Consider the following 12399-nt stretch of genomic DNA (forward strand, 5'->3'; position numbering starts at 1 on the left):
GAGGATGCAAGGTCTTTATGAGTTGCTCTTGCTTGCTCCATTAAGAATAAGAAAGGGAACTTGGTTTTAAATGGAGAAACATGTTCCAATTTTGAAGCCAGGCATCAAAACAAACCCCAAAAAAGTTTCCTTTTCTTCTAGCTCATCATCTTTATATGGACAAAACTGAGCTATCAGCAAGAGAGCAGTGCAGAAAAATATCTTCCACATTAAGAGCCAAAACAAGAGCTAACTACTCGGAAACAGGACGACCTTATGAGCATGTTTTTGGCTGAATATTATCAGCACTATAGGCTTTGTGAATTAGAGCAGAGACGGCGAAGATAGCAGGAGAAAATTATGTGCAAATTTAGAGCTATTAGCAGCTGTGGCCCATTTGCTAGTAACCCAGGCTCTAATGCCTTTCAAAGATTAAAGTGATGTATGATCCTGTTGTCTGTGTTGGTGCATGTTCCTCTACCTGGTTGACTTTGGCTGGTGTGAGCAACATGTCGAGGACTCCTGCCCAGCCAGACATCACTCCCATGGGGACTGCATAAGCCAAAGCTAACATCAGGAAGCGATGGTTTCTAAAGAGGACAGAAAAATGCATAAATCAGTCAAGACTATTCTCAGAAATGCAGGCACAAGCTAGTTGTTTGTGCACCTATTATTTCCTGAAACATGAATATGAATTAGTTTTTGTCCAGGTGTTTAAACGCAAGATTACATGCATAATATGTCCTGATTAGCTAAAAAAGACAGACTTGAAGCTCCATGAAAACAACTTGTTTCCAAGCAAACCATATCATTCTCATCCGGTTAAAAAAATACTCTCTAAAGCACTGAAGACTCTGTAACCTTGAACATTTTCTGGCTTTTTCACCAAGCCCTACCATCAAGCTTAACCTTCAACTTAGTCTGAGATAAAAATGCACACATAACACAACAGAATGTCTCCTTTCCTCCTCCTCACTGGAGGTCAGCCCTTAGCTCCTGGTCTAGGTTACTAGCCCATAGTATAGCTGTCACTTTATACTACCACATACACTTGCACCCTCACAGCCTTGGCTTGTAGCCCTGAATTGTCACTGCAGAAGATGCAGGCTATCCTTGTGCAGAGCCTAGTGACAGACAGATTAGCAGGTACCCGAGCACTCGACCCAGAGCTGTCACAATAACACATAACACAACACCTTATGAGAAATTAAGACTTAAAGGATGTGTGGTACACATTTAGCAGCATTAAGTCTGGAAAGACGTCACTAAACCAAGTAAGGCCTTATTTAAGTGGCTTCCACTTAAACATCCCCACCCCATTCCATCATCTGGTTTGGTTTGCGCTGCACTAATCCATACTCTGCATTCATGATCTCTATGTCTTGCATAATCACTATCACATTCCTGTCTCTGTCACCCACTTTGAGCCAGTTTGTGGCAGCTGATAGTGCTACTCTCATCAGGAAACTGGTGTCGCTTTCTTCATCACAATCAGGCAGATTTGTCTCTTATAACATAAGACCCCAACCACAAAACTCCCAGAATCAAAATCAACATAGAGGTAAGAAGATCTGCTTTTAGTTACTACAAATCAAACAGCTGGACTTTGCTCCAAACACATTTTAGACTGACCACGTTAATACCACTGAGACGTTTCCAGATTTTAAATTCAGATCTTGTTGATTTTAATTGTGCCTGCTTTAGTATTTTGATTGTTTGAGCAGTTTCAGCTTTTAATATTAATCTGCTAATGGTTTAGCATTTGAGTGCTGATTTATCAATAATTTAGTACTCATTATTTTCAAACCTCACCTGTTTTATATTGTCTATTTTTCTCACTAGTATGTGTTTGCTTTGTGCACCTCAGCACCACTGAAAATGAGGGTCATCCCTCAATGTGTGGTCCAAGGTTTTAAATATAAGACAGTGATGAATATTTTTATCCTTGCAAAGCTGATGGACTGAGATTCCTTTTCTGCTGTCGGGTGGATCCATCTCAAAGAAGCTCAAGCTGAAATGCTTGTGCCCAGTGTGAGAATGAACGGACTGCTTAGTGTCATTTGGGACAACAACGCAGTCGCTAGCAAGTGAACTTTGCTGCAGTGAAAAGTTAGTTTGGGTGTTTTATCAGAACTGGACATTTCTTTAACAAGAAGGGCAAAGAACTGCACTGAAAGCTGTTTCCTTCTCCTCGTGAGAATAAAACTTTAACAGTTTGATGTTTTACAATTTTACAAACCCGAATCACTGAGGTAGTGCTTGACCCTTTTCCAATACATCATTATAATTTTTTTGTAAATATTTTTAATATAACAAAATATGACTTTATTGGTAGCGTTTAATTTTTCATGCAACCTTTTTCCAACTTAAATTTCATACAAAGACCAGTCTTTGAGGTTATACATTTTTTGATGGCATTGAGAGAAAGATGAAAACAGCGGCACAGCGTTTACTCCTCATGTTATTTTTAATGCAGGGAGAGTGGAGAACAATCCCTGTCTACAAGTGAGCAGTGTCATTCAAGATATCATTTGCTGTTTGAAGAAAATGTTCTAATATGAAGCTGTAGTACTTTGGGGGCCAAAGCTAGTGTACAAGTTGTGCGTGTTTTTGTCTGCTCCATGATCATAACCATGTGCTTCTGCGACAGACCTACAAACACTGCATTCAATTAAATCAATTACTTTAATGAGACAATAAAGGAAAACTGATGTGCCAATCACATCCTCCTTCAACGGCTCTGTCAGCTGACAATATCGGGCTGATTTAACTCCTATGATAATAATAGTGATGAAATGATATTATTACAGACTTTATTCAGGTTAATCATAATTTGTCAATAATAAAAAATAAAATATCATAAATTTGGTCAAAGTAATATAATGGACTATAGGCTAAACATTAATTAAGTCAGACCTCTGGCCACTTAAAGTTTGCTGTGTGATCTAATAAATACTACAGAGTGCTCACCAGCAGCTCTCATCCTCATTTTTCACTCTGCACCAGGCTGTCACTCTTTCTGTAATACGGTAAGTTGAATATGAAGAGGACATTATCACCCAGAAAGAGCTTCATATAGCTGTGTGCCAATGATTCTTAGCGGCAGCAGCACACCGGTGCGCACAAAAAAATTACTAAATAAAATATATTTACATTTCTTGGACCTAAAATTAAAGCCACTGTTTATGAGACCATGCATACGGTTTGTGCAACACACTCACCACTTAAAACTCTGCCCAGCCCTTTGGGACAAGCACAGACATCTCTGGCATGGAGATTGACACCAGTGTTGAGGGTAATGCATTACAAAGAAATCCATTCAAGTACTCAGATTACTTTTTGTTGTAACAAGTAACGCAAGTTACAATTCAAGTAATCCCTTTATTACTTACATTTTCATAAAAGTAATCCATTACTGAATGTAAAATCCCAAATTTCCTCTCTTTTATGTGGCTGCAAAAAGCGAGAAAGAAAAAAAGGGAGTTCCTTCAAGCAATTGCTCTGTTTGTCCTTCTTTGTTCCAGTAGTTATGTTGGCACGTAGTGCCCTGCCAGTGGAAGGTAAACATTCTGTGCCATTGTGCGCGCAGTGTAAGCTTGTTGAGCCAGCGAGATGACAGAGAGGACAGCATGACACTGTGGAATTATCCCCATTATGATGGATTTTTGGATACAAGGGACAAGAACAGCATCATGGTGAAACGTACGTTTGAAAGCTCTGTTTGCTTTCATTGAACCAGCTGTGCAGCCATTCTAATTACGCACTATTACGCACAGCGTTGGAGTGATTCTGTGTGCCTTTGCTCAGCTTGTTGTCAGATTGTGAGAATGTTAAAGAGTTGTACATCGGCATTAGAGTCTACACATTCAAATGCAGACGTGTGGTTGTTATCTGTTGTTTTTACAAACGCCGAGTGAAACAAGTGGCTAAAGGGTTTTAATATTTAGTAATGCAATGTCTACATGTGCAATGTACTCTAATGTGTTAGGTTTTTAGGTAGGTAACGCAGTAATGTAACAAATTACTTTTCTCAGTATGTCACGCGGTAATCTAACGAGTTAGTTTCAAAAGCAACGCTACCCAACACTGTCATGCTTTGACTAATCTGCTGTGTAAGCCTATGAGACTTGCAATAGATTTAATAACCTCCTTGTTAGGCCATGTGCAAAAAAGAAAGGTCTGTGCATCAGTCTTTGTGACTGTGCTGAAATGCATGGTCATTCCCATTATTCCAGTCGGTCAAATGACAGGGAAATTTTTCGCAATCCTCCAAAAAATGCGTCAATGAGTAGGATTCTTTGCCACATCATGATGTTTTTGCACCAAACTTAAGCCAAGGGCACAATAGACTTCTTTTTTTAATCTGTTACGGTGGTCATTATGTCAGATAAGGCAATGGCAAAGCCATTAATTGACAGATGGACATGACAGACAACTCAGTGAGTTGTGATCAGTCATTGAGAGCAATGTGATGATACTGAAAGTAGGAAGAGCGGGGCTTGATAGTATTAATGATATGCTAATCTGATGCTATCCTAACAGAAATAATTAACCGGTTGTTATTTCTAACCAACATTTCTCTCTTTTATAGTCTGTTGAGATCATCCTTGTATGACACATCACAAAGGCAGGGATTTTTTTGTCAGAGCTTGACAAACTTTTCCTTCCTCATAGTTGCACCTCAAAGCACTGACTTCACTCTTCTTTCACTTTGCCATTTGGTTTGTTTACATTTGTGACATTTGTGTAGACTGCTCTTATTGTTAAACATCACTGATGTCATGGAACAAAACAGGCAGGACACAAACAAAACACTCTAGGCTTTCTACCAGGAAGTTGTGGTGCCTCAGACATGTTATGGATTGCCAATCACTAAGACGTACTACAAGAGATTAAACCACAGATTTTCAGGGCCAATGGGTCCTGAAACCCTACAACTGTCAGATCGGACTATAATGGTGATGAAAATGTGAAGTCTGATCTTCACTTTTAAGTTAAGAGAAATCATGACAAAATCTGTTTCTCTTTTAATATCATACCCATAAAGTGAGCCGAAGTGAAGATGCAGTTAAACTTAAATAGATGAGCTGAATTGACACTAAACAGATGAACAGGATCTTCTCCAGGATATTATTGACAAAGAAAGGATGCTTTTACGTTGCAGATGTTATTGCAGCACATAAAGGAAGTCATTTAATGCTTCACCTAAATTGCAGAGGAATCAACATCCTCTCTAGAAGGCATAAATCATCCATCAGACAGTGATAGACTATATATGCTTCAAGGAGGATTCAGACATTTACTTTATACTAATTGTAAAAAGGGAAGAAAAGATTTGGTTGTTTTTTCATTATAAAAAAGTCTGCTGCTTTGCTCCCTCTGATTGCTTTTTTTTTTTTTTTTTTTACAAACAACTTATTAATTATTTTGATTCTCATTGATTTGACATTAAGACTGCAAAACAGTGGAAAAAAAGTGAACAATGCTTGCTCAAATTTAGTCGACCCTGAAGTTAAATTGCTTGTTTTGTCTTCTTAATTCCTACAGAATTTCGATCTACAGTAATAAAACACTGTTTAAAACAGCAGGTGCTCACATCAGAGAAAGGGTTTTGTATTGTTCAGTGATAAACTATTTTTGATTGTAAAAAGGCTTTTGTGCACACTGACCAGCATTATGTCTGTTTGTTTTCCAGCTCTAGCTTAGCCAGATGATGGCTGCTGATCAAGTTATCAACTGGAATCAACCTTTACAAATACGAGGTGAAAACAAGCAGCGTCTCTCAGCTGTGATAAATGGCTGTAGGCTACAGATACTGAGCTGCAGGGTCTGATTCAGCTGTCTGCTGACATCTCATCAGCTCACTGTGTGCCGTCAACAACAGGGAAGGAAAAAACCGACACCTCCATATGCCTCTTTAATTATGCACATCCAGTATGCTCACACAGATCACCTCTTCAATGTGGCACTCCTCCAATCACATGCAACCCAATTACAATCACTCGGAACACCTACGCTAATCACCTTTGCCCAATGAGGTGGCATGCAGATTTAAATCAGAGCCACCCCCTTGACCCGAACAATATGATTAAAATCGCAGGGCGTCTGACAAATGAGGCAGAGCAGGCAGCGGATGCAAAGTTTGTTTTGTTTATGGGCGTCGTTTAACTCCTGCGCTTATTCCCCCATCCACTTGTTCTTTGTAATGCAGGCAGCATCCTGAGAGGTATCGTGCAGGGACATCGAGATAACACTCCGGGCCTGCTGCACCCCTGCTAGGGATACAAACACTAAGCACAAACACAGATAAACACTTTAAGTTTGTCTTTGAGCTGAAGACAATGGAGGGAACCTGACCAAAGAGGCATAACCTGTGCAGAGAAAACACTGTTGTGTTGTTGTAAACACATGCACACCCTTTCCTTTTTCCTTGTCTGCTGTGTATCAGACAAAAAAAAAAAACTTCTTTTATTCACATAACACTTTGACTCAACAGAAAACCAAAACACAGTCTGTCTCCCTGCTGCAGGCCTTTCTCATCCTGTTAACAATATTTTATTGGGGTTTTTCCATCACAAAAACACTGCATTTTAAGGTGTACTGATTAACTGTCTAGCTACTTGAACTGGCCGATCTTCAGTTTGTTCAGCTGTGTTCAGTGACCAAACAGCTGTTATCTGTTGTTATCTGTTCTTTTATCAATATGCAAAACTTCCTCTGACCAAATTACACTATCAGAAGTGTTGACAGTGTGCTTTAATCACTGGTATGTTTGGTCTGTCTTATTTTATGCAGTATACAGGTACAATCAAAAAAGCCCTGTGATGAAGCATCCTCTTTGCTTTTTTTACTCAGCACATCTTTCATTAACCTTGCCACAACAGCAGGAAATCAATATCCATGCACCTTTCTTCCTCTGCCGGAAGCCTATTTAGATAACCAAATGTAAGCAAGCAGACGCAAGCGAACGGGTGAAAGAGGGGACATTTTTTTTAGCCTTTCCTTTCCTGCTGGTGATGAAATATCTCCGAAGAAGTCTCGGAGCTTGCGGCACCATCAGCTAAGTGCCATTTGTCCTTGGCAGACCCCGGCTGGGGATCAATGCATCAAAATGACAACTTTCTAAGCTAAAGTGAGTCAGCTGGAGGGAGGGGGGATCATCAATACACAGGCTTTTGGCTGTTTAGTATTTCCCTCACACTGTGATCAGAACACAATGATAACTTTGCACCGCGTGTAGAGATGCTCAGCCTACTAATTAGACTGCTGCTGTGGAGGCAGATGTGAACAGCTGGAAGCACTCATCAGGCAGAGGATCATTAACCAGTGCTCAGATCCTGACAGACTCGATGGATGAGAAGATCCATCAATGGATCGGTATCAGGCAGACAAATCAGAAAAACTGATGAGTCAGCTACCACATACTGCAACAGTTTATGCTACTGTAACAAATTTTACCAGAGAAGTATTGACCAATGAGCAGCTTCTCATAGACTAAGTTGAGAATGCTGGGTAAATCATCAAACGATTTGATGCAAAGTGATGTTATTGGATGCTATGCAATAGGGTACACTACAATACAAGCAATGCATTGCTATGCTAATGTGAGAAGATATGATATCATATGATACAATGCCTTAAAACTAAGTATTATTAGAGGAATAACAATACGATACAATAAGATCAATTTGATTTGATGTGATACAGTAGTATCACATGATAAGACATGATGCCATGCAATCTGATACAAAGCGGTGTGATACAATACGACGGAACAAAATTATATAATATGATGTGATACAATACAATGCCATAGGATATGATAAACAGTGAAATTATAAAAGTAAAAGAGAAAAATAAGATCAATAGGACAGGAGAGAAAAGGACAGGATGGGACGGGACAGGACAGGACAAGACAGGACAGGATAGGATAGGACTGGAAAGGATAGGACAGAACACGTAGGATAGGATAGGATAGGACAGGATAGGATAGGATAGGAAAGGATATGACAGGATAGGATAGGATAGGATGGGATACAAAACACTATTATATGACAACATAATATGAACAGTAAAAAGCAAATTCTATAAGATATGATACAATATCCGATATGTGGACTTAAACAAAAATAGCCATCGAAGACACCGCCATTCCTGGATTTTTGATATAATGGATAATGATCCATTACAATTCATTTTCAGAAGTGAGTTTAAAATGCTGGCTCATCTGTTTATAGCACCATTTTTTGTGTTATTCAAACATCAGGCAATTTGGAACTAGCAAGCTGTAAACTGTGTCTTTTTACAATTGGATACAATTCAATTCGATATGATACAAAATAGAGTAATATAGAACAACAGAAAGCAAGAAAGAAACATACAATAAGCCTACTATGTGGTAAGAATATGATATGATATGATATGATAGTGGTTCTCAAAGTAGGGGTTCCTGAGAAACTGAAGGTGGTTGTGGAATACTTTCCAAAATTCTGACATCTTTCATTAAGTATGTATTTTCTTATGTAACTATCTTCTACCTTGTGGTCCTTCAATGACCTCTAATGACATGTTTCAGTCAAATGCTGTGTATTGTGGATCAGGGGGACATGGGGGAGCTGCAAATGAATTGCCCTTTTGGAATCAATAAAGTTGTCTGAGTCTGTCTGAATTTTAATGGTAGATGACAATATCTGATAAATGGGTGGATATAAAGTGCAGGGAGTTTTTTAGAACATATTTTTCAGTATCACATAATTGTATCACTAGAGTAAAGATGGGAATGTACAGCTTTACGGACTTATAGATATTGCACACATGGGCTTGATGCATTTTATATAAAGTTGATTTTTTTAGTGTCCTAAAATTCTATGTTTACCAATGTGGCAGACAATTGCTAATTAATATATTTTTGGGGAAAAAAAATTCTTCAAAAGGAAACCACTTTCTAAGAATTCTTATGGAGTAGGTTGACTGTAAAAAGTTGGAAAATCTTTACAGAGCATATTTATTTTCCCTCTAGTGTAAAAAATCTCTGTCTTAAGTATTTCAGATGCTGGCTTACATTAACTCTTAAGATATCAAAATAAATTCCAGACTGCTTAAAAGAACAATCTCTTACATGTTACCAAAGTGTAACTCAGCTTTAAACTAGTATTCAGTAGCAAAAAACCTGACTACATGCTGTATTGTGTTCCTTGTGGAAGAAAACAAAACAAATTAACGAAACCTAGGGAAAAAATAATAAGATATTCCACCTGTTGTGCTATCTTATCAGTTATTATTACCTTAGACACTGGACAGGAATGCCATAAATATGATGATATTGTTGTTGTAATCAGCCATGGGAAACAGGGCTGATAACTGTAATGAGACCGACTCAAAAATAAAGAGTTTTCAAACCAAAGCATCAAGCAAACAGGGCTAAAAAGCCCTAAAGAGATGCAAGCTGAGTAAATATTCTCTAAGCAATTCCTTAGACAACAGGCAGAGCTATTTATTCAACTTAATAAAAAAGCTTTAAATTATGACTCTCTTATTTATTTTTCTTGAAGAGTAAATGTTAGTCAATCTACCTCCAGAGGAACTATACAGGATCAAAAGTCACCCTTCTAGGAGGAGTATTCTGAGGCTCGCTGCTGCTGGACAGAGATACGACATGCTGCCCAAACAGGTCACTGGAAGGCTGCCTATCACAAGTGGAACAGAAACCCTCTCAGCTGGATGGCCTAGTTAAACTGGCCGCTTTGTTTGCGAGTGTGGACATGTTCATCGGTCCAAAAGTACCCGCCTGGTTCATGTCATGTATCTGAAGGGAGCTCTTACAGGAAGTTAAGCCTCTCTGTGCTGGTCACAGGCCCTGTAGAAAACATGGCACTGCAGTGAAGCTATTTCTTTCTGCAGGGGGGACCAAGAGGAGCCAACAAGGCCAGGCCAGCTCCCCGGCTGCTTTTGTCTAGCTTTCTCTCCTGGCCACACTCCTGCACAAGCCAGGCTAAAACACTACGAAGCTATGCTCTTCTTTCAGCACCTCCTGGATGGGCATGGCTTTAGTTAACAGTGTAACAGGTTGCAGTGATGAGGAGGTTGTAGCTCCATAAAATAGTGTGACTCAATCATCTCTAGATTTTCTTTTAGCTCTTTTATGCCTTTGCCAAAATAGCTTAAAGACACAAGGGTAAAACATTCACATATGCAGCCCAATTCCAAGATTCATGACCTTGTTATAAAAAGCCATTACTCTATGATTGCCCCAGAAAAAACAAGGATTTGAGTCATCGCTGGAGAACTTTTTTAAAATCTTAAATCTGTGCTATTTTCAATTGCATCTATGCAGGAAAGATGGCAAAAACGGCTACTATAACTTTGGGGAAAAAAGTCTTGAAAATGTGTTGATTGTTAAAAAGTTTATACCAGAAGCTCAATTAACCCTAGATGTCTTCTTCCCTTCAAAACAAACACACAGTGATTAAAACAGATAAAAATGTTGGCCTGAGTTCAAACAAACAAGGCTCACATTTTCATTACTCATTAAAACCCCCAATTATAATTATAATGGAAAATCTGTTGAATAAATCACCAAAACTTTTTCCAAAACTGTCAAGAAGTTAAATATTTTGGAAAGGAAATTGTTTTATCATGCAGCATGTTCATAGTTGCAAGTACCTTTGACATGCATGTCATATTTTTTGGTTATCTTTCAGATGAAATATCAGAAATACCCCCAAACTAAATTTACCATAGCTGTGAGAAACGCAATCACTAGTAATTGGTTGGAAGCTGAAACACAGGTGATAACATGCTGGAATGAATCGAAGCGATTCATGAGCTTCAACGACTGACTTTTATTTAGCCTGAGAAATGATTTCAGCAATAAAAGATGTAATGAGAATTTCTTTGTCTCACCCTAGTCTAACAAACCATGTACCTTCAATCTGCTGTTTGTACATATTGAAGACTTTAACACAAAATATGTAGAGATGTATAGAGGCCCTGACTGGATTACATTTTGTTTATTGCCTGATGCTGCAGTTGTTAAGATGCCTGGCAACAGTCATCATTCTCATAAATTAAGGGGAATAAAACTAAGTAGGGGCGTTTTCACATCAGGCATGATTCTTTCATACAGTGTCCCTGCAGTATCCTTGCAGAGCAGATGGATTTGCCAGTTTGTCGGCAAGCAAACCAATCTCGAAAAGGTCTAATCTACACCATTCTACTCCATTTGTGCCGCACTGAACACTGATCAGACCAATCAGTTTCTTTTGAGGAGAACAAGGCGATAGCTACAGGTACAAACAACCTTCGGGGTAAAGTGTAATCGGATCTGGACCTGGGTCCCTGAGACTAAACTCAAGCAGTTTCACACTTAAAATAATCCATTTTGTTGCTTTTATTATCATCTGTATTCTTCTGTTATGTGAAAGCTAAGGCCATGGCTTAATTTATTGATTCCAAATTAAAAATTTGTAGGACTAGATGTTTCCCCAGCTAATGTCTGTCCAGTCTCGCTCATTGTGACGGGAAATCTGTCTCTTTAAAGAGGTCCAGATCATCAGGCTCAACAAAATGGCTCTTCATTCAGTAACAGTCTTGCTTTTAAAATATGGATTAAATAACAAAAAAGGATGGAGGAAAGGAAACTGGCACTCAAACAGGAGCTAGCTACAGTGGCTCACATTAAAAAGGTGTTTGGTAGCACAATCTCGTTTTTTAACAGGAGGGGTGAAAAGTAACTTACTACATTTACTCATATTACTGTAACAATGTAGTTTTTATGGGTACTTGTACTTTTTTGAGTACATTTTGAAATATGTACTTTTACTACTACTTAAGTAGTTTTAACCACAGTAACTGTACTTTAGCCGTGTTTCCATCAGGGGATCTGGTTTGATTCAGTTTGGTTTGGTATGGTTTGGTACACTAAACCCCAAAATAGTTTGTGTTTCCACAGACACCCATGCCCTCACTTGGTGGGCGGGCTGTAAAGGTGATGAAATGGAAGTCCCATGCAGCGCAAGTCTGCTGTTCCAGCAGCAGAGTTATAGAAAGGATGAGTGACAGAAATCAGTAGGGAATAAGCAGTAAACAGCTTTATTTCAGCTGAAAGTGCTGTACTGTAAGAATTTGCCTCATTAAAAATAAAGGAAAAGTTCAGCTGGTGTTAAAATCAAGCTATATTAGGTCAGAAATCTGGGGTGTGCTGATCTCGTTGTAAAATAGTCTGCAGCCTGAATAACTACAAACACGTTCAACAACCACAGAGCGATGTTTTCACAGGTTACCTTACGTAAGAAGTAGATTAATAACTAGTTACAGAAGAGAATGAACTCTTCTAAGGTTTCGTATTCACAAAACTTAAACCTGGAGGCGAGCAGCTGAGTTGCAGGCTGACGTGACATCAGTGCAGCCCCTATTGTTGTG

General features: G+C 38.8%; 1 protein-coding gene across 1 annotated transcript in view; it reads right to left on the reverse strand.

The window, feature by feature from the left end:
* Positions 1 to 12399, reverse strand: part of slc49a4 (solute carrier family 49 member 4) — a 111222-nt gene that overhangs the window by 59365 nt on the left and 39458 nt on the right. The window contains exon 5 of the mRNA XM_041807431.1: positions 461 to 569. Within this exon, the coding sequence (XP_041663365.1) occupies positions 461 to 569 (109 nt within the window). The remainder of the gene's footprint in view (positions 1 to 460; positions 570 to 12399) is intronic.

Source organism: Cheilinus undulatus, linkage group 15 (genome assembly GCF_018320785.1).
Source record: "Cheilinus undulatus linkage group 15, ASM1832078v1, whole genome shotgun sequence".
Taxonomy (NCBI): domain Eukaryota; kingdom Metazoa; phylum Chordata; class Actinopteri; order Labriformes; family Labridae; genus Cheilinus; species Cheilinus undulatus.